We start from the raw sequence: 24,562 nt of genomic DNA on the forward strand, positions 1-24,562 counted from the left end.
ACAAGTATTTCTGATTCTATGCTAAATATTGTATCCACGACCCTAAGCATCCTCCTCGGTATGAAATCTATGGGGAAATGTGGAAAATTCCCCTGATTCTCTTGTAATTCTTTGTAGTAAGAGTAGTAGACATTCTGCCAATGAAACTCTTACCCTTATACAGAAATTTTAGAAAGTGACTCTAACAAATGAAGAAATTGAAACCATTTATAGGAATATGAAAAAAAATTATTTAAATCACTTTTGCATAAAAAAATGCAAATTAAAATTACTTTGAAAGTACCACCTCATATCTATCAGATTGTCTAACATGATAGGAAAAGATAATGATGGATGTTGGAGGGGATGTGGGAAATCTGGGACACCAAAGCATCATTGATAAAGTTATGAATTGATTCAATCATTCTGGGGAGCAATTTGGAAATATGCCCAAAGGGATATAAAACTATATATATCCTTTGTTCCAGCAGTGCCACTACTGAGTCTATATCTCAAAAAAATCATAAAGAAGGGAAAAAGACCCACATGTGCAAAAACATTTGTAGTGGCAAGGAATTGAAAATGTAATGGATGTCTGTCAATTGTAAAATGGTTGAATAAGTTGTGTCATATAAATGTGATGGAATATTATTGTTTTTATAAGAAATGATGAGGAGCTGATTTCATAACTGGAGAGCCTCACATGAATTGATGCTGAGTGAAGTGTTACTGTTCACAGTAACAATAAATTTCTGTGATGATCAGACTATGATAGACTTAGCTCTTCTCAGAAATATGGTGAAATATATTCTCCATATTTCTCTCTTGGAATGTGGATGACATTTTCCACCCAAGTTTACTGGAATAGCCTTGCATCTCTATATTACTGAAAAGAGCCGAATATCATAGTTGATCACACAATCTTGCTTTGTTGGTTCTTCTTGCTTCACTCAGCAACAGCAGCAGTTCATATAAATGTTTTCAAGTTGTTTTCTGAAATCAGCCTTTTCATCATTTCTTATAAAACAATAATATTCCATTACTTTCATATACCATAACTTCTTCAGTCATCCCTCAACTGATGGACATCCATTCACTTTTCAATTCCTTGCCTACAAAGAGGTGCTACAAACATTTTTGCACTTGTGGATACTTCCCCCCCCCTTTTATGATCTCAGATCCATTAGTGATCCTGCTAGATCAAAAAGTATGCACAGTTTTATAGCTCTTTGAATTCTAACATCATTTTTAGATCTATGATCCTATGTCACCTAGCCAAGGCTTTCCATTTTACAAATGAGTTTCAGAGAATCAACATGATTTGCCTAAAGTTCCATACTTAGTAAATTGTATAGCCCTAATTCAAACCCAGGTGCTTTCTGTCCAAATACAGTATATCCCAGATGTCTTAATGTAATATTTTAACTTTAATAGCACAAAGTTGTATTAAGACCTTTGGGACACTTTGTATAGCACATTTCTACTACTATATCATCTTGCCTCACTATAATTAATGCTCAAAATAAGAAGACACTTAGTTGACTTCATGTGATTGAACTAAAACCTGAAATAAATACAATACATATATTCTACTTGGATTTTCACACTCAATCTGTCTTTTAATATTCCTACCATATAAAAGCTGAAATATTTCTAATAGTTATATAAATGTATGTTACAGAAGAATAATATAAACCTCAAAATAATTAAAATAATTGCTTTATAACTATTGCAACATGCTCTTTTTGGGTTATTCAATATTTTTAGTAAATAGTATTTTGTTTTCCAATTACATGTAGAGATTCCTTTTTTTTAAAATTTTCAGTTTCAAATTTTCCCTCCCTTCTTCCCTAATATTTCCCTTCCCAAGACAACAAGCAATATGATATGGGTTACACATAAACAATCATGCAAAAATATTTCCACATTTGTCATGTTGTGAAAGAAGAAAAAGAACAAAAAGGAAAATATGCACTTCTCCCAAAAAATAAAAATAAAAAAAGAAATATAGTATGCTTTTATATGCATTCAGACTTCATAATTCTTTCTTTGAATATGGGCAACATTTTCCATCATGAGTTTTTGGAATTATTTTGGATCATTGTATTTCTGAAAAGAGCTAAGTCTATCACAGTTGATAATTACACAATATTGCTGTTACTATGTATAATATTCTCCTGATTTTGCTCACTTCACTCAGCATCAGTTCATGTAAGTCCAGTGTTCTGAATGCCACCTGTTTATTATTTTTTACAGTACAATAATATTCCATTACATTCATATGCCACAATTGTTCAGCCATTTCCTAATTGATGGGCATCCCCTTGATTTCCAATTATTTGCTATCATGAAAAAGACTTTTATAAATATTTTGTTACCTAAAGGTCCTTTTCACGGTTTTTATAATCTCCTTGGGATATAGGCCAAATAGTGCTATTCCTGAGTGAAAGGTATTCACAATTGGTTGTCTTTTGGGCATATTTCCAAATTTCTCTTCAGCATGGTATGATCAATTCACAACTCCAGCAACAATGCACTAGTTCCCCAAATTGACCACACCTTCTCCATTTGTCATTCCTCTTTTTTGTCGTAAAAGCCAATCTGATAGGTATGAAGTGGTTCGCACATTTTTTTTTAGTGTGATACATTTTATTGTATTGTAATAGAGAAGAAATAGTGTTTATTTACTTAAGGATATTCTAATTTTCACTGGATAGAAAAATAAAACTAAATACTTAATTTTCGACCAAGGGATGTTCCTTGCCTTATGGCTTACACTGACACATACTTGTCAGTGTCAGTATATTTCTGTTGGTAGTGAGTCATGATTTTTCTTTCCCTCTCCTAGACAACCCAAAAGAGACAACCCGTGTAGCAGTTTTTGTCAGAATTTTGGATGTCAATGACAATGCTCCACAGTTTGCTGTATTCTATGATACCTTTGTATGTGAGAATGCAAGACCTGGACAAGTAAGTGCCTCTGAAATATAACAAGCATGATTATTTTTATCTTTTTTTAAAAAATAAAAATTACACCTTCTTAATGGGAACATTCAGAGGAGAACAAAGGGAGAATGTGAAAGGAGAGTAAGAGACAGACTGACATAAAGACAATGAGAGGCAGAGAGAAAAAGATGTATAAGGATAAATGATAGGATTTTAAAATTTATTTTTAATGGTTCTTAAACTCACATGGAAGTTGTAGCTACTTGCCATCACAAGACAGCAAGTGGATAGGTACAAGCAATTTCCAAACTCTTTGAAAAGTAGAATAAAATCCTTCTGCTTTTTCAGATAAATATAGAAAACCACTAGATGAAGAGGATGAGTGAATGCAGTAGAAGACAGAGAGAGAATTAAAGGATAGGAACAGATCCAAAGGGACAGAAAGAGATTCATTCAATTCCAGGATGTAGAAATGGAATTAAAAGATGGCTATGTTGTAGTAAAAGAGGAATCAAACTTTAGATATATGCATTAAATTTCAGAATTACAGCAACATGAAATTATCTAATGACATATTTCTTTATAAAGCTCTCCCTGCATCAGCTTTATGTATTTACTCCTAAAACCTTTGCTTCAGTAGACTCATTTTGTTGTTTGAAAAGGCTGAACGTATGAATCTGAATGAAATGCTCTTAATTGGTTTCAGCACTATCTTCACAGATGGAAGCAGACTGTTATAAATAATAATTGGGAATCAAATTTATTTTTTTTAAAGAAAGAGAGCCCATCACAGAACCACATTATGTTTTGACATCATTTCATGGTCTTTATAAACATCAATGTCACTATTATATTTTTATGCAAATTAGATTACCCTATCTCTCAAATTCTCCCTATTGAATAATCAAACAAATTCAACAGTGCTTATACAGTTTTTGAAATGGTAAAATTGTGTCAACTTGATTTTATTTTTCCTTTCAAATACCATGGAAAACTGGAGTTCAGCTTATTTATATTCCTTGTTTGGTTAATGTATTGAAATGCAGAATATTACTATACTTAAGTCATTTTAATGACCTGTAAGCCATGTTAATATTTCTGGTTTTTACCTCTTGAAGTTATTCCACATCCACATATTTATTCCTTGCCTATGGTTTCCTTATTCCAATTGACCATTCCTAAATAAGATATTTTAAGAATTCAAACCTATATTTAAGTATTTTTTGTCTTTTATATATGAACAGACCCTAGATTTGCCAGGACAATAAATCTACTAACATCATTTTCTTATGTATTTGTTTGGATAATCTCAGTTTAATAATAATAATAATAATAATAGCTACTATTTATAAAGATTCTTAAGGTTTGGAAATAACATTACAAATATTATCTTATTTTATTTTTATAATTTATAATTGTCCAGTGAGCTAGGTGTTATTTTAATCCCATTTGCAACTCAGGAAATGGAGCCAGATAAGTGACTTGCCTAGAGGCACATAGGTGTTAAAAATCTAAAAAATTATTTTAACTAATCATTATAGGAAGTCTTATTCACATATACCTAGCAATCAAATTATGCTGTATGTAGGAGGCAAAAGTTAGTCATTCAACAAGCATTTATTAAGCTCTTATACTCTGTATCAGGCAATGTGCTAAGAATTTTAAAATTCCAAAATAAAACAAAAACTAATATCTTTTTCATGATGATACATGTCTGTCTATTAGAAGATCTCATGTTCAAAGAAGAGAGAAAACATGCAAATAACTAAGTATAAGCACATACACACATATACCTATATGTATAATAATACACAATTACATATATTTGTAAAGATACACTAGTATGCAGCAAGCTACTGTCAACCTAAATATATACATACCTAAATATATACATATTCACAAGTACATATATATATATATATACATATGTCTATATATATATATGTTGTTTTACATATACAATCTTGTTTTTTGTCATTTGAACACTAGACAAGCATATATATTTTGAGCATATGTATGTAATTTATTTATTTAATTAGTAAATCAAAGATAATCTCTGGGGGAAGGTTCTAGCAAGAGCTGGAAGATGAACAGCAGGGAAAGGCTTCTTGAAGTCTATGTAATTTTAATTATCTTAAAAGAAACCATTGAATCCAAGAATTATAGGTAAGCAAAGTAAGTTTTCCAAGTATCTGTGCAAGTTCACAGTTAGGGGATGAAGTGTTATGTAAGAGAAAATGGCAAGTAGAGAGTGTGTAGGAGAGTAGTGAATTAGGTAGGGAATTTCTGCTTAAAAGAGGCTTTGAATGCTTAATAGGACATTTTCTATTTGATTCTGAAGATAATAGTCACTGAAGTTTATTTAGTAGGGAGGTCAGTGACATAGGTCATAACTTTGGCTTAACTATTTTGGCAACTGAGTAGAGCACTGATTGATGTGAGGAGACTCTTAAAGGAGCTAGAACAATTTTAAATTAACTAAAATAGTCTAGGCAAGGAATAAGGGCCTGTACTATGGTAATAGCTGCATGAATAAATATAAGGAAGAAATATGAGTAATTATGTAAAAACTAGAAACAATAATTTCCAACAGAATAAATATATCTAGCAAGTAAAGGTGAGAAATAGAAAAGCATGATACTTAGGTTGTGGGTCCAGGTGACTAGCAGGATGATGGCACCCTTCCCAATAATAGGAAAGAGGGAAAAAGCATAGGAATTTCTAAGCAGAGGTGGAGGCAAGAGATAATTCTGCTTTAAACATATTGAGTTTGAAATACCTGAAAACAAGCAGTATGAAATATCAAAAAGGCATTGGCAATATAGAACTAGAGTTAAAGAAAGATATGAAAGATAGATGGATTTATCTTGGAATAATCTACTGAAAGATGATAATTAAACCCCCTGGAGCTGATGAAATCGCCAAGCAAAGTAGTTCACAAGGAAAGCAAAAGTGGCCCCAAGACAGAGAATTGGGAGAAATTGACATATAGTCAGCACAACATGGGCAAGGATCTTCCAGAAGAGACTAAAAAAGGAGCAATCAAATAAAAAGGAAAAAAAATAATGATTAGTATCATGAAAACATAAAAAGAAAAGATTTTTCACAGAAAGAGAATGAGAATTAGTATTAAAATCTTCAGAGGTCAAAAAAGATGTATGAGAAAACATTTGACCATTTAAAAAATGATTGATAACTTTAGAATAATTTCAAGTGGATAATGAAATGAGAATTTTTGTACATATTTATAATGCTTCTAATTTAATGTATTTTCATAAAGACACTCCTAAATAGAATATTTTAATTATTATGTTTGCAACGGCTATTAATTGAAATCCATTGTGCTAAGAATGATAGTAATGGTCTGACATTACAATTGTTCTGTAAGTCTTTCAATGAAAGTATAACAAATATATAACTAAAATCAATTTTCACTTGTACTATTATATCAATGGTAGGTTTGATCACTTAATGGGTTTCTATGCATTTTTCATAAGCTGATCATCAATTTCTAACAATTGTAATCATGATGATTACTCAAAAGTGGTAATAGAAGCATGAGATAAGAAGACAAATGTTAATCTCAAGTTTTTACCCATGTCCTGAAGGATATACTCTGTAGGTTCAAAATGGAACAAATTCATGGAATTGGCAGGTACTCTAAGTCCTTCTATTTGCTGATGACTTTGTACTAAATGAATTGATTTCCAGAATACTATATATTAAAATCCAAAGGAAACCAGTTTAACCATTCACATGAGAGGGTGGACAGTAAAGGAAAAAAAGCGTTATCATCCAGATATTGATATGTAGAATAAGATTGTTCCAACTATATATATATATATATATATAAAAAATATATATGAATAAATATATATATAATAAATCATATAGCTCCTGAAGATGGCCTAGACTTAAATAGGAGATAGAGATTATATTGAATCACATTCATGAAATTGAACAATGCTTTCAATTATCATAACATATTCATTGCTGTATAATTAACAATGGTCTTTTTAACACCAATGTTTTTAATTTATTCTATCTGGCTAAAAATCAGGAAAGAAATGAAGCCAAAAGAATATGTATTTCAGTTGACCCAATCAACAATGAAGCATGCATAGGCACACACACACAGTATAAGTAGTCTGAAACATCTTTTTCATTGAAGACTTCCAAAAGGCAACATCTAAAACACATGACTGGGCTGGGGGAGATGGCCAAAAAGCATACACAGGAAATCAAAATTTGTGTGTTAAATTTTATTATTGCAATATTAAAATATTGCAAGAACCAAAGAAAAATCTAACTTCAGATTAATTCAACAACCATTTATTCAGCATCTTCTAATACAAATTTTAACAAACAAACAACAGCAAGATACCAGAGAACTGGATTTATATTTGTTGTATAAAAAAGGTATATAAGTCATTTAGAGGCAGAATGGGCAGCTTGATAGATAACATCTATGTTAGTGAGTTTCTCCACTCTGGAGGTCTTCATGTCAAGGATAAATGGCCACTTAGAGTAGATCTGTATTCAAGTTCATATAGAATGATTGTAGTTGGATTCAAGTTATCTTTGAAGTATGAATCAGCTGTGCTTTCTGGGTGCACATGAACTTCCTATATTATTGAAAGTTTAAGTCTCATCAGTACCACCAATCATAATTTAGAATCTTAATTTTATAAATGAATTGAAATATTTGACTAAGACATTATTTATATAGTAAACTTGGTATATTTGACTTAATTTTTTAAATGACACATATTTCATCTAAATTTAAAATACATTTATTTTAAATATAACTCACAGGCACAATTTTATATTATTACTTTTGCCACTATTTTTCTCACCTTTGTATCAAGAACACTTGCCTACTACAAGCTCCTTTCTATACTTTGAATAAGTTTTCCTCCCTATTAAAATTGCATCTTCTAATTAGTTTTTCAAAGTATATATGAAGAATAAGAGATAACCTTTATTTTAATCAGTGTGGGTAACTCTTAGTATAAAGACTCCTTCTACTAAAATTTGATTAGAAAGTAATGGCATAGGGGCAGCTCACTGGCCCTGGAGTCAGAACCTGAGTTCAAATCCAACCTCAAACACTTAATACTTCCTATCTGTGTGATGTGGGCAAGTCACTTAACCTCAACTGCCTGGCAAAAGAAAAAAAAATTAATAGTAGAGTATGGCTATATAGATCTCCAGCCTGAGAGCCAGGAAGCCTTTATTTAAAAACTTATCTCTGACACATACTATCCATGTTATTCTTCATAAGTCACTTAATTTTTTTACTCTCACAGGCAATGTTAAGTTAAAGAGAAAATGCCAAGTTCATTTAGTACATGGGGCCTCTTTTTTGGGATTTCCTTACACCAATGAAAACATAGGCCCAAAAATGGTTGACTGAGAGCTTAGATTTCTTCATAGTCACACAGTTAGTATATGTACGTGGGAAGACTTGAATCCAGTTTCTTGACTTTACATGTAGTTCTTTACCCTCTGTGCTATGGGACCTTTCTTTGTGATGATGTTATAATAGTTATATTCTGTAAAATGAATGCGAAAAGCAATGCTTTTATTATGTGTTCTGCAGGCTACTATACATCATTATTGCTAATATTCTACAGACTGTCAGAGTGATATGTTTCTTCTTTGTCTTTTGAGGAATGCACCTTTTTAAAAAAATCACTGAAAATCATCATGCTCCCTTTAGGTAATAAAATACTGCTAGGAAAATGTTGGTGTTGGAAAAAACTCTTTTGTAGCAGAAAGCAGAATGAAAGTGTTATACACCTTGAGGGAGAGCTTTAAAGGTAGTTTTCCATACAGTCATTTTGTTTTGTTTTGTTTTTTAATCAACACAAGAAATATACAGTAGGAGCTCATATTTTTATACTTCTCATTCTTATTACTATGAATAAGCAAACTGTTATAAAAAATCATCTAGACAGCCTAACTATTGTCCTCTTTTTTTCCTTATCGGAAAACTCCAACATTTGCATAGATCATTTTTCCCCAATATTTTATATAAGAATGCAGATATTTTACGAAAATCCTATTAAAAATACTTCTTTGTGTTATTGGAGTAAACCTGGATCTTTCAAGGCTTTGCTAGTAGATCTAAAGTTATACCAGGTTCTACCAAATTGTATGAATTGTATGTTCATCAAGTATACTGGTATGTAAGTGTATGTTCATCAGCCTGACATTTAAGAATAAGCCCTGATTCAAGCTGTTCAAACTCTCCCTATGTTTTCTACAAAACAACAACAACAACAACAACAACAACAACAACAATATCTTATTTCTACACATGTCTTAATTCTAGAGGTGCTGTGACCTGTGCTTCTTGAGATAATGCTAAAACCAAACTTTGACATCTTTGAAATAAAGCCATAACAAATTAAGCATGCTGTTTGGATTTTTTTCTCTTTTGCTTAACTTTGGTCTTGAAAATGTCTTTGAACTTTTTTATTACTTTAGAATCTGTTTTTCTTTGAGAGATCTTTAGAAATGATTTCCAGAATATATGTTGAATATATTCCAGCACAGATATACTCTGGATTTGTTTAGTTACAGACAGATACTTTTGTCAATTTATGTTTAAGTACAATTTTCCCTCTTAATTTATGACCTGCAAGAGAACATTCTTGTTTACCAGTTGAGTGATACATAAATTATTTCAATAAAAAGATGGAACCTAAAAATATTTTTGTGTTTTTTAAAATAAGAAAACAAAAAAGTAAGATCTGAAATACTTATACCCCTTAATCAGTTGTGTGATTATTCATATGCAAAGATACTAAGAAAATTTAAAGTATTAACTTCTTTCTTTTAAAGGAGAACAAAATAGTGTTTTAAAAATTGATTAACAAATAATGGAGATAACAGTATATTTGCATTCTAAACAAGGAAATTCTCCATCTGTGTTCGTTAGAAAATTATATTCTGTCCATAAGTCTTTGAACTTTATCATGGGAAACATTAACATGAAAGACATAAATAAAGAAACAATTATAAATTTTAAAAAATAAATGAACCAGCTATAGTAATTAAGAAGTTCATTTATAAAAAGTAGCTCCACTTCTCCTTCTACAATCTTCTTAAGTTTTTACAATCTGGTTTATAACTTCATTATTCAATTGAAACTGCTATTTCCAAAATTACCTGTAATCTCATAACTTCTGAATCTATGGGTCTTTTTCAAACTCCAACCTTCTTGAACTCTTTGTAGTTTTGCTTTTGTTGATTACTTTTTCCTTGATATCCTTTTCTCTTTATGCTTTCATGACACTGCTCTCTACCTATTCTCCTCCTACCTGTCTAATCTTCAGAGTTCTTTGTCTGTAACTTCATCCAGGTCACACCTGCTAACCATGAGTGTCCTGAGCCATCTTCTCCTTTCCCTCTACACTTTGACTTAATGGTCTTTTTAGCTCCCATGGAGTCGGTTGTTATCATTGTGCTGATAATCATCAAGTTTATCTACTCCAAACTGTTCTGCTGACTTCTGTTCCTCATCTTTAACTTTCTAGTGGATATCTCAAACTGGATGTTCCATATTCACCTTAAACTTAATATTCTCAGTTGAACCCACAATGCCTTCCCCCCAGCTGCTCAAGCTCTCCCATTCCAAACTTCCCCATGTTTGCTGAATATATTACCATCCAATGAATTATCCAAGCTCACAAACTGGATGTCAACCCTGAATCTTTACTGTCACTCCCTATATCTACTCTGTTTCCCAAATCTCTTTATTTTACCTCTCCTAATGTCATCACCTCACCTAAATATTGCTACTACCTTTGTATAAGCCCTCATCATCTCAAACATGGATTATGCTATATCCTGCTGGTTCCCTGCTAGAAGCCTCTTGCCATTTCAAATCATCTTTTACTCAGCTGTCAGTGTTCTTCCTGAAGTGAAAATCTGACTAGATTACCCTTTCTTTCCAATAAACTCCAGTGACCTCCAGTACCTCTAAGATCAAATATAAAATGGATTGGTGTTTTAAGCCTTCATAAACTGATCCAACATTCCCAACTTATTAGTCTTCTTACATCTTACACAGTTACTCCAACCCGACCCCATCCACAAATATTCTTTGATCTGGTAACATTGGCTTCCTTGTTATTTAAAAATAAAAATAAAACAAAACAATAACAACAACAACAACAAAACAAAAACAACAACAACAACAACAAAAAAAAAAACAGCATCTTTAACTCCAGACATTTTCACTGACAATCCTTCATGCCTGGAATACTCTCTCTCCTATTCCCATTTTTACCTTATGGCTTCCATGACTTCCTCAAAGTCCAAATTATAGGAAACTTTTCCCAATACCTCTTAATTCTATTACTTTGCCTTGTCCTTTCCATTAGATTGAGAAGACTAATAAGCAAGTGCTATTTATTTTATTTTATTTTTTTTTTTTTTTTGCCTTTCTTTATATCACTGACTACAGTGTATGGCTCAAAGGAAAATGCTAATTAAAGTTTAGCGATTGACTATTTTACTAAACCAATGTAAAAAATGTATTAAATAAAATTCTAGCCAGAGATGATATAACTAAAATCATTGCCTCCTACTATAAGTCACTTTTTGCTAAGGTAAAAAAAATGGTATTTATAGCTTGTTAAAATTTTTAAAAATGAAATTAAGATATAAGTTTAAGCATTATTGATTAATTGACCTAGAACTAGAAACTTGAGTTTATGCCAGTATAAAAAGAAATTAAATCTAGTATTTCTGAATAAACTGCATTGGGGTAAAGAGGACACAAGAGGTATTTCATGTAAAGAATCCAGTTATCTGCATGGCAGTAGCACTTTTTAATGTGTATTTTCTTTTCTCTGCAGCTAATACAGACTATAAGTGCAGTGGATAAAGATGATCCCTTAGGTGGACAGAAATTTTTCTTCAGTCTAGCTGCTGTCAATCCAAACTTCACTGTCCAGGATAATGAAGGTATCTAAAGAATTGCCTATAAAGAATTATTTACGAAATTTATGATATATCATAAATAATTATAAAGACTTTAAGGAAGTTAATATTCTAATAATATTATAAATTGTATTTAAAGACTTAATGAACTGTCAATTTTTAAACATTTTCAATAATCAATAACACCTTCAAATACACAAGATTGAATATCCCTGCCCTCACACCTCTGAATATATTCACCAAGTCTCATTAACTCAAAAATATAGAAGTAATTAAAAAAAAGTAAAAAATAAAGTAAAAGAAGAAAAAAATGCCCTAAAAATCATATGATGGGTTAGTTCACTGATCTGAATAAAAGAGACTTCTAATTAACAAAAGAAATTAAAGTTGAACTCTTAACAAAATTTGACATCTTGGTGTATGATGCTAAGGGGAAGAAAGAAATTAGAGACAAAACAAAAAGGGGATAGGTGAATAGGCAAGAGAGAGAGAAAAAAAACAAATATGTACTTTAGAATGGGACAGCGCTTTGTCTCAATGAGGATTATCTTGTGTCATCAAGAAAAAGACAAAAAAATTCAGTATACTCTATATGCAAAGGCAAGAGTGTGTAATATGTTTTAGAGAGTACTATCAATTATATGTATTTTCAGTTTTGAAAAAGAAAGGTTATAACGTAAAGTACTTGGAAAACGTATTCATCTGATACCTTCCTTATAAATGCAATATAAGTAATGTAGTATTGTATTTAGTAATTCTCTTTTTGCATATTTTTAAAATTTGTACAGAATCTTTTTGAATGAATAATACCAAAAGTTGTTTTTCATTATTCAGTAAGCATTCAGATATTTATTTTGTGATAGGCACTGGAGGAAGATATAAATAAGATTAGACAGTTCATTATTTCAATGAGTTTATAATATAGTTGGAAGAATTTTAAAGCATATGAACAGTAATTATTATGCAAGAAAATACATTACCAAAAAGTGAATCAAAACAATTAATTTGAGTATTAAGGGAAATAATTCTGATGGACAGGAGAAGAGAAAGGTACATGAAATAATGTACATTTCAATGAGTCCTTAAAGAATTGTTATAGTCTAAACAAGCAGATTTGATAGATTACAGAATTTCACGCATGAAGAAGTCTGAGGCAGGAGAGTTCATGGCATATAAAATCATATAAAAACTTGTCAAGAAATTTTGTATATAACATTAGGAGAATACTATCATCCTCATTTAGGAAGGACCATACACAAACCTCTATGTCTCCTAAAAGGAATGTAGAAAAATGGGGTTTATTTGATAACTCAATAATTTTTCCAGATAAAATAGACCACTCAGCTTAGTTTATTACAAAATCAAAATGGGTAATAGGCACAATTTAGTAAACAAATATTGGAACATTTTGCCTGTTTCAAATTTTAAAAAATTTAAGGTAATGTCAATGGTTTCAACATCCTAACTATAATTATATTGTTGGTTTTCTTGCAGATACCTAAAAAATTCTTAATCAGTTTCCTTATTCACCTTTTTATGATTCTTTCCTGCTATGGAAACAGTTACTCTATATTTATACTCTTTCCTGCCTTTCAAAATAGAAATGAATTATTGGCATTAACATTAAATCCATTTCTTGATGGTTTTAAACTGCTTATTTTGACCTGAATCAAAATAGAATTTAACTTATCTCTTAATTAACTTGAAGACATTGCCAAGTTGCAGAAGAAACTTTAATTTTTGATTGTTGGTATGTATCACCACATAAAATAATTTCTAGATGTATATTCTTAAGCTTGAGATTTCTCTGAAGCTTAAATGTGGTATATTTGGTAAACAAATTTCTAAAACTCAAAAAAATGTGATATATTTAGTTATCCGATTGAAAAATTTGAGCATAGGGGGCAGTTAGGTGGCACAGTGGATAGAGCATCAGCCTTGAATTCAGGAGGACCGGAGTTCAAATTTGATCTCAGACACTTAACACTTCCTAGCTGTGTGACCCTGGGCAAGTCACTTAACCCCAGCCTCAGGGAAAAGAAAAAGAAAAGAAAAGAAAAGAAAAAAAAAAAAAAAAGAAAAAAGAAAAAGAAAAATTTGAGCATATATGAAAATTCCATCAACACCATTATGGAGAAGTCACTATTTTGATAATCAAATTTTCTGATTTGAAGATCCCAATACACTATTTACAGGGTACTTAAAGACTTAAATACATTTAATCTCTTTTAAGGTTTTAGGGTTTCTTCTTTTTTTTTTTTTTTTTTTTTTTTGTGCTCAATAATTATCTTGCCCTAAAAAATTGCAAGTACAATTTCATTTTCTTTATTATGTTAACAATTTGCCAAAGGACAGAAAAATAAATAATTTTTTAGCTAATTGATAATGCCAATATCTCAAATAAGATGCCACTCAGTCTTGATTTGTCACTTTAATTTTTGCATTATATTAGGAATACTAGAATAAATACAACAAAAAATATATATATTAAAATGTATTGCATAAAATTAAGCTATCATTTACTATACATAATAAATTAGTTCACTAAGAATATTTTTTAAGGAAAAATATTGTCTATTTCAGTAATCTATCTTTAATCAAACTAATCAGTCACCTTAATAGCTATTGTTATATAAACAATCTAGTGATTTAGGAATTAAAGTTTTCTCTCTCTCTCTCTGTCTCTCATATATATATGTATGTGTACATATGTATATGTGTGTGTGTATTCATTGTCTCTAACTTAACATGACTATGTTTTAACTATCAGCATAAAAAGTGGTTCTTACAACAATTTCAACCAAAATTGTTCTTTCTTTCACCTGAATTATTTTTAAAAAATCTAAGATCTTCACTTTACTTTATTTTGATGTCTTAAATGACATTAATTAAAACAATTTTAACAAAATATGTCTTTTCCCTTTTGGCATAATGAGAATAGCAACCCAACTATAAAGATTAGATTTACTAGTTATTTCAAATGTGCTCAATAATGTGTAGTTTCAGAATCTTTAAAATTTATATGAGCAAGTCTGTTTTCCTTCCCTAAAATTGGATGCTTTGTTCCCAGTGTGTTGCCTCCAAAACTATGGAATAACAGAGTTGAAACATCACTCTTGGTTTCTTTATCTAGAAGAATACATGCAGATAATTATGGCCTAAAACTGACTAAACCTAAGAATTAATGCAAATGTTCTCATAGAGCCTTTATTAAGTATTCTTAAAAGAGATTCTACAAACTGATATCTGTGAAGTAGGATGAGGGAAAAAAATTCAATATAATTAATTCCCTTTATAATACTGCATTTTTTCTTTATGCATTTAAAAGCATTATTCTTAGAAGTACTTGATTAGTAGATTGTGGGAGATGCCCATTACAAAAACAATTAAGGAGCTCTATTTAAGATTGCCTCATCTATCTTTAGCATTCTTAAACTTTATATGATTAAGTGGTAAGGTGTCAAAGGAAGATAAGAACTATGGTATTGCTCTATTGTTATTGATATTCAATGCTTCTAGAATAGTGTTTAGAATCTGCCCCTGAATATTATTTGCATTTATGCACTGTTTTTGTGTATTTTATACATAGAGAATAGTGGCTAAAATCTTTAAATATTGCAAAGTTATATTTTCTAGTGCACACAATTTTTACTAGGAAAAAAAAAAAAAAGAATTAGTGAGGTATTTGGTTTTTTGTTTTATTTTTTGCCTGCCCACCAGAAATCAGTACCTGGCATTAGAACACATAACATCTTTACTATTTTAGAAACTTCATAAATTGGAGTCATTTAATCCAACACATCTTAAAGCACAATTGATTTTTCAGGATAGGTAAAACTAATAAATAATTGTTTTAATTCATTTTAGATAACACTGCTAGAATTCTAACAAGAAAAAATGGATTCAGTCGGCATGAAATCAGTAACTATCTCTTGCCAGTCGTGATCTCCGATAATGATTATCCAATCCAAAGCAGTACAGGTACACTTACTATTCGAGTTTGTGCTTGTGACAGCCAAGGGAACATGCAGTCCTGCAGCGCTGAGGCTTTGCTCCTTCCTGCCGGCCTAAGCACAGGGGCTCTTATTGCTATTCTTCTCTGCATCATCATTTTACTAGGTAAGTTTTCTTACAGCAGACAAAGGTGATTGTTTTGTTTTGTGGATCATACATATATATAATTATTCAATTGGAAACTTTTATTTGTGAATGGCTTATTTTCTCTCAAATATCTTTGTGGACACCCATGGGACAGCAATGTACCATAGAAAGAACAGTAACCCTAAGATTATATTGAGAATCAAATAAAAGAGTGTATAAAAATGCTTTCACATATCTTGATTTGGTATATTAATGCTTGCTGTTATTATTGTTGCTGCTATTTTGAATCAGAATAAGCCTCAAATCCTCCCAATATTTCTCACCATCCTTGTCACCTTTGACAAGATACCTAAAAAGTTTGATTTTCAGTTTTCTTAGCTATAAAATGAAAGGTTGAACTTAATCTTCTAAAGATCTTTCCATTCTAATACTCTGAACTTATGACTATTGGATTTATAAAATCCTTTTCTACACTAAACTTTAGACTTTTTGTGCACCTACAATACTAAGAAAAGGGAAAATATGATAATTAAACCTCATTATGTGTCCTCTTGCCTTATGTCCCTCTCCCCTTTATGTATAAACATAGAAGCTAAGAATGTCAGGTTAGAATTTAGAAAACTTGTATTAAAATATAATTTTTCCCCTTCCTCTTAGAGGTAAAATTGTCACCTTAAAATGAGTTTGGAGTTTGTTGTTTGTGAAATTGACTATAAGCCTTATCATAAACATACACTGGCATATGAAAAAAAAATCAAAAGACTTCATAAGATGAGAATAAAAAAAAGTATAATTTCAGTTTGTCTAAGCATAATAATCATAGATCTTTTCCATTGGAAATATATACCTTTTCATTCAATAATCTATTTCACAAGAAGAATTAGCAAACTCAGTCAAGCCATTTACATCCTCCAAGGTGGACAAATTTTGTATAGCTAATTAATAGTAATTACATTAAAAAACGGCAAACTTATTTGTTGACTAGGAATGTCAAACATATTATATTGTTGCCTGTACCTGAAAGGATATTTTGAAAAAAATACCCTGTTTGTAGTGGTTTGTGGACAAGGTGCAAAAGTAACAGTGTATTCTTCAAGAATTCAGAAATATTGAGTTAAAAAAATGTGTTACTGTGAACTTTTCTGTATTTACATACAAGAATTTGGAGGTGTTAGAAAGTACTTTCTGAACCTACCCATGTGCAAATGTACAAAAATATACTTACTAACTCTTTGATCATCATGAAGTTACATTTAGCATATAGAGGCTTTATCTTGGAATCAAACTAGGACGCAAGTTTTGCTCCTGATTCATACCATCTTCATGACTGAGGATAGTCTCTAAATGTCTAGGTGTTCCAAGTAACTTCTAAGACTATAAAATATAAGCCTGCATTGATGGAAGGAATTTCCATGTGGATAGTTCCTCAAAGTGAAGAAATTACAAAGCCTAGTCCAAACAACAAAACAAAAGTATACTGCTGAATGGCAATAGCCCTTAAATAACAGATAAGGCTCAATGAACTAGAAATCATACAGGTTAATGAATGAAGAATGATGCCTCAGGTTATCAAAGTCAGTAATCCCTGTCACTTTGTTCCTGTAATCTCTTTTATCTTGACTTGTTATTTTGTACATAGATTCTAACTTAGACTAATAACCATATGCTAGGTCTAATGGGCAAACTTCTTTTTCCTGCCTCAGTGCACTGACTGGTCCCTGGTTCCCATGTCTACTATCCCTTTATTTATGGCCTTTTTTTATTTGTCTTTTGTCTCTGCTCCTCTGGATTGTTAGATGTTGTTTTTTGCAAATATCTTACATTTGAAATATGTATATTTATGTGTTCATCTTTGTGTATATGCACAGACACATATGTAATATGTATATATATGGACGTATATTAAATCATATGGATAATTTGCATATCTAATATACTTATCTAATTTATATAGTCATTATTTAAAATAAGAAATGTAATATACATATATAATACATATACATTTCTCCCTTTCTTTTCCCCAGACTTCTCTGATACCCTCTCTTTCTCTCTCTTCTTTCTCTCCTTCTTTCTCTCTCTCTCTAGCACAGATATTATAATATCCTTATTGTATTTTATCTTACTTAATTAAATCAATGCTATAACTAGGTAAGATACTTATGAATCCAGATTCTATAATCTGATACTTTAGCTACACTTTCTTACTTTCTATCATTTAGAGATTTGATTAACATACATTTGCCCAATCACTGGTAAAAGTAATACACAATAGAGAGTCAAATGCAGAACTAAAGCATTACAATGCAGAAATCTCAATTAACAGTTAGATTTTGAATCTAATTAGATAGTTAACCAATTAGACAAACACAGTGTATCTATATTCAGATAGCATGCATGCATATGCATATATATACACACATAAACATAGAAAAATATATATACATATATTTCGATATCATATATGTGTGTGCTACATAAATAATGTGAGGGAGGTAGATGGCTCTAAAGAGAGAGTGATAAAGACAGGAAGAACTGAGTTTAAAATCTAACCTCAGACACTTGACACTAAATAGCAGTATGACTGACAAAGTTACAACTTCTCTTTTCCTCAGTTACCTCATCAACAAAAGTGGGCATAATAATATCACCCACCTTGTAGGACAATAATTTTAAAGCTCAGTACAATGGCTCAGATTTATAGCGATGCTTATTTCCTTCCCATTTCTTTTACATACTATATATTGAAAGAGCTCATGTTCCTCTGTTGATATGCAATATTCATTACTCAAGAATTCAAAAAGCCATATGTAATTATATAAAGTATCTTATATGTATATATGTATGAATGAATATGCTTTGTGTATTTAGGAACTATAAGCTTTTTCTATGATATGTCATCATTCCACAAAGACTCTGGGTTTTTGTACCCTGATTATTCTGGTGTCTCTCTTCAAACTAGAAATCTTTTGATTCCTCCACTAACTACTAACATAGAACAATGACTTCCTCTATTCAATAAATGATCTTCAGAAGTTACTATACTATGGCTAAAATAGTCAATATCCTATGGTGAATATGTTTTATCCCCTTTCTCTAGGCTGAGCTTCAGACAATAAACATGAAATCCATTATCATACAATTATTGAAGATGAATAAAGTTATTGAAAACAGAAATAATTTGTTAGGATCATCCAAGAACACAGAGTGGTCTCTATGCTATGTTAAGCCATCAGTGCAGGAAATTTTAAAATGTTAGATACATGAAGTCTGTGTATATGTATATGTATACTTTTCATTGGCAGACTCATCATTATAGATTGCATTTTTTTTTCAACTGCTCAACTCTCTCCCCTGTCTTTTTACTACATACTTTATAGAGGATCACCATGCTGGAGGCCTTCCTTTGCTTCAGCATTTAAAAAGTTCCTACTATTTGTCTGGTACTATATTAGGAAGTTGGAAAACAAAAACAATTATGTCCATCAAAGAATTTAATTCTCTTTGAAGAGGCATATAATCATATAAGTAGAATATAAAACATTCTGACCTGGGACCATTAGGAAAAGCTTCATATAACATATAAAATGAGTTTTGAAAAAAAATAATAAAGTTGGGGAGAGGTGAGATGAAATATCTTCTTGGTATAGAGAATGGTCTTTGCAAAAGTATGGAAAAGGGAAGTAAAGTGGTATAGATAAGTAATCATCAGAGGATGTGCCTATAATATACAGTGTTTTAAAGAGAATAATTTATTGTAAGTAAGGAAAGGTATGTGGCAGCCAGATTTTGAATATCTTTAAATGTCAAATAGAAGAGTTCATATTTGATTTTAATGTTAATAGAGGGCCATTAGAGTTTATTGATGAGTGACGTGACATGGTGTGACCTGTGCTTTAGACAGTTTCTATTAAAATTCTATGGCTTCTGATGGAATATTCAAATTGTCCTTCTTTAATGCCTTACTCTTGCTACTTGATACATATATCCTTTTCCTTCGTAATGTATTATAATCTTGTGTGTGGTGATAGGAATACAGATACGGACTGAATTGTGACTTTATTATTAGGAATAATGAGGTGAGGAAATACTGTAACAATGGAGGTGAGAATATTTTATTTTGTGGCAAATTTATAGTTTTAAAGAGTAGTTTAGGACACTGTAAAGTTATTTGACTTGGCCAGTATCTATAATCTATAAATGTCACAGGTAGGATACCTTCAAGTATTTCTGGAGCTAAGGTTAGCACTTTTATATGCTACATTATACTGCCAAATTTATATGTATGAGAGAAATATGAGATAGAAATGAATTCACTTAGAACAAGTACTTATGCCACTTAATAGATATAGATACAGAAAATCTGTCATCACAAACTTGAAAGCACTATTTCTGTCACTTAATAGGAGCATTATTGTGACTGTAGGGAAAGTACGAGTTTATTATTTTATTTTATCTTGCTCATAAGATAAAGTTAGTCATTTCCTTATCTTCCCAAAAGAAATTATATTATCATTCATGTGAACAATTTATTTTATTATTCTATATTTAGTTTTAATAATGTACTATAGCAGAAAGCTTGCTGTTTTGACTCTTGTATCATAAAACAAGTGCCAAAGTTCACTGTCTAAATAACTAAAGAGTAAAAATACTCATCATAGACACAGTATGACATAACATGTTAAAAGAATGCAGTTATCAGTTCTAATTTGGATTTTCAATAATTTAGGAAATTAGAATATCTTGAATTTAAATGTGTAGTTTGTTTATCCTATATACTTTTCAGTTAAATGAGGAAGGTCATGATACACACACACCCATACACACTTTGAAAGAATCTAAAAAGCAGATATGAATATTTTGAAAACATACTCTATATACTATTACTTTATTTTTGGTCACTGTATTATTTTAAGTGATTGAGGGAAAAATAGATTACTTTTGCACTTAATGTGATCTTTCAAAAATAATGAAAACAACCATGTAATAGTGTAATGGTTAAGAATTTCTTGACTAACAGCTTTCTATTTTGATGAAATCATAGGCCTGTTTTAAAAAATATGTGTATATATGTATATATATATATATATATATATATATATATATATATATACATATATACACACATACATATTGTAAATATGTATATAGATATAAAACCCTTGTGTGTATACTTATAAGCATACCTATATGTGATAATTTTATATTTATATATTAATAATTATATATTATATATCTTCACCATATCTTTAAATAATAAAAAATCCATTTCAGGGAGGATTTCAATCCTTTCTAGCAATGGACCCTTACTGTATAATTATGATTAACAAACTTTTTGAAAAATCATTTTATTTCTTCCTCTAATTAAAAAAATAGAAAAAGAACTAAGGAGACATGTTATGTTCACTTCTTTTTTTTTTAATCTTTCCCATGTTTTTTCCCTTTTGCTCTGATTTTTCTCTCCCAACATGAGTCATAAAGCAATGTTTATATATATATATATATATGAAAATAATAATTTTGTCAATATGGCTTTCTATACTGCCTAAAGAAAAATATATTTTGTTACAAATTTAGAAAATATTTCTGTTGCTATAACTTATTGAAAGATTATCATAATTATACTTGTCATTGTTGTTGTTGTTATTGTTGTTAATATTATCAGTTTTATAGTAAACTAGAAGAGACTAGTAATGATTTTACATGAAAGAGTGAGACAAGGTGATTTTGGGGTATTCTTAGGGGAAATTATACCATATAATTAAACATTGATTGAATACTTATTTTCCTTTAATTCATATTCATTTTACTTTAACATAGCTCAATAATTTTATATAGATATCAATGAGGTAAGAAAAAAAAAGTCTAGCTAAAGAACAGTCTTACATTTTCAATTAACTAATAAAAAGTAAGGAAACTCAGAAACTTAACTTGTATTCATTCAATTTTTTTGCATTCTCACTAAACAAGATTTGTTCTTTACATTCCCCTTTTTTTCTAGTTATAGTTGTGCTATTTGCAGCTCTGAAAAGACAGCGAAAGAAAGAGCCTCTCATCTTATCTAAAGAGGACATCAGAGACAACATTGTGAGTTATAATGATGAAGGAGGTGGGGAGGAAGATACCCAAGCATTTGATATAGGAACTCTGAGGAATCCTGCAGTCATAGAAGATAAAAAGCTAAGACGAGACATTATTCCAGAAACATTGTTTATCCCACGGAGGACTCCTTCAGCTCCAGATAACACAGATGTCCGAGATTTCATTAATGAGAGGCTAAAAGAGCATGATATTGATCCCACTGCTCCACCATATGACTCACTTGCAACCTATGCCTATGAGGGAAATGATTCTATAGCTGAATCTCTAAGTTCATTAGAATCTGGTACTACTGATGGAGACCAAAACTATGATTACCTCCGAGAATGGGGCCCTCGGTTTAATAAGTTAGCAGAAATGTATGGTGGTGGAGAAAGTGACAAAGACTCTTAACCTAGGAAATATTTTCTGTTCTCTCAAGAAAAAATCATTTTCCAGATACCACCTCCACTTCTTTATAATATTTGACATTTCAGGAGAATTTTCCTACCACTCAGCACAATATTTTTTCCCTTTTCTTTTTTAATTTGTTCATTAATTTCATTAATTCTTTCTTGTAGGATGTCACATGGAGTATATACAGCATTTTATTTAATCACTTCCAAGAGCCAAAGCTATGGAAATTCAGTGTTGTCCATTTTAGTAAGTTAAAAAATACTTTCAGAAACTCAAACAGGATAAGATTCCCTTAAGCAACTTCATGTACAAGCCGCTTCTGTTAGGTACCTGTCCTGCCCTTGCAAGTGCAGCTTTTAAGGAGGTGAAGAAAAATTTTTTTTAAAAAAATTATATATATATATATATATACATAAATATATAGAGATACATATCCTGTTCTGTACATTACAATTCCAAAAAACAATGTACACTTGGTGTTAGTAAGTGTGATATGCAGCTGGTATACAAAACTTTGTGCAACTTCATTTCATCAAATTCTATCTGCTAATGTTTTATATTTATATTTTTGTATTTATTTTTAAGAAATAAATCAGTTTTTACAACTACTTTGCCTTCAGTTTATTTTGTTTATTGAGAAAGAAATATATTCACAAAATACTTGCTATGAAGCTTTGACTGACTTCCAATAAGGATATTGTCTTTAATTGCATAGATTGATAATTATGATGAAGCCAACATTATTCCAGGTAAGGAAAAAAAAAATTCTTCTTTAACTGTTTTCATAAACCAATGTATAAATATCCTAAAGTAAGGAGGATTCTTTCCTAGATCTCTCCAAAACATGTTATCTTCACTTTTGCATTTATCAAAGCGGCACAAGTAAGAATATTTTATTCTTTGATAAATATCCTTATATGTATCAGAGGTTTTATTGTTGTTGCATGTTTGTTTATTTGTTTCTGCCTACTAATTGATGCCAAAAAATAGTCTTGGGGCAAAAAGTATAATTCTCCTTATTTCTTTTTATATATGCTGTATTGGCTGTTTGTTATTAATCTTTCCCTTTCTTTCTCTCTCCCCCCCTTTTTCCTCTCCTTGTCCCTCCTCCCTCCCTCCTTCCTCTTCTTTCTCCTTTCTCTCATGTAAAATAAATTCCTAATGGAAAAGATCCCTAGATCCTAAAATGACATTGTAAGAATTCCAGATAATGGCAACAATAATAATGTTTCATGTTTGGTAGCATACTCTGCTATAATATATTATTTTCAACCAGAAATACATTATATACTTCTTAGTAGAAGTCTTTTTAATTTTTTTTCTTTTGTGACTTATTGAGCTCAAAGTAGTTGAGAGAATGCATCCCATTTGTTCTACTAAGTTCCTCTCATTCACTGAATCTAGCTATCACCAATTTACCCCATGTTTACCCTGACTGCACAAAATCCTTTATTTATAAATTGAGCACTTTGTTGGAACTAGTTTAGGAAGCCTTATCCCCTACTGAGTGAATATATTGTAAACAATGAATACAATTGGCCTCATCTTCAAATGATGAAAATGCTATGTTTTTTGGACTTAAACAGAAAATGTAATATTGACATACCCTTAATGGGGAATTAATTATTGCATTTATTTTGAAAGGCATTTTTCCTTCTTTTATGGTTAAGTGACGCCTAAATGTCCCCAGCTCAAAATATTTGTGAATGCATAATAATTACCTGATTACAAAAGAAATGCAGTCAATATTGGTGCTTTTGGTCACAGTCAACTTCCAGACATTATGTGGCTCAGCAGGTCATGAAATAAAAGCTAACTTGGCAAACTTCCTAAGTTTCAAAGCCCATCCCTTGCCCATATTACAGAATACAAAACAAAAAAATGGTCTACTTAAAAAAACAAACAAACAAACAAAAAACCTTTGAATGAGTCAAATTTAAATTGAAATTCATTTTTAAAGAAATAAAATATGTAGACATCATATTTAGTCAAAATGTGTGTTTTGAAACTAGCCCATTAGTTTTAATATTTTTGCTTTAAATTAATTTTTTATTAATATCCATTCATATTAGTGATAATACTTTGTATT

At 30.6% G+C, this 24,562-nt stretch overlaps 1 protein-coding gene across 1 annotated transcript in view; it reads left to right on the plus strand.

The window, feature by feature from the left end:
* Positions 1-23,069, plus strand: part of CDH10 (cadherin 10) — a 286,590-nt gene extending 263,521 nt beyond the window's left edge. Inside the window, exons 9-12 of the mRNA XM_074279076.1 lie at positions 2,828-2,949; positions 11,796-11,904; positions 15,748-15,999; positions 21,980-23,069. Of these exons, the coding sequence (XP_074135177.1) occupies positions 2,828-2,949; positions 11,796-11,904; positions 15,748-15,999; positions 21,980-22,470 (974 nt within the window). The 3' untranslated portion in view covers positions 22,471-23,069. The remainder of the gene's footprint in view (positions 1-2,827; positions 2,950-11,795; positions 11,905-15,747; positions 16,000-21,979) is intronic.
* Positions 23,070-24,562: the final 1,493 nt, after the last annotated feature.

The sequence above is a fragment of the Sminthopsis crassicaudata genome, chromosome 1, assembly GCF_048593235.1.
Source record: "Sminthopsis crassicaudata isolate SCR6 chromosome 1, ASM4859323v1, whole genome shotgun sequence".
Taxonomy (NCBI): domain Eukaryota; kingdom Metazoa; phylum Chordata; class Mammalia; order Dasyuromorphia; family Dasyuridae; genus Sminthopsis; species Sminthopsis crassicaudata.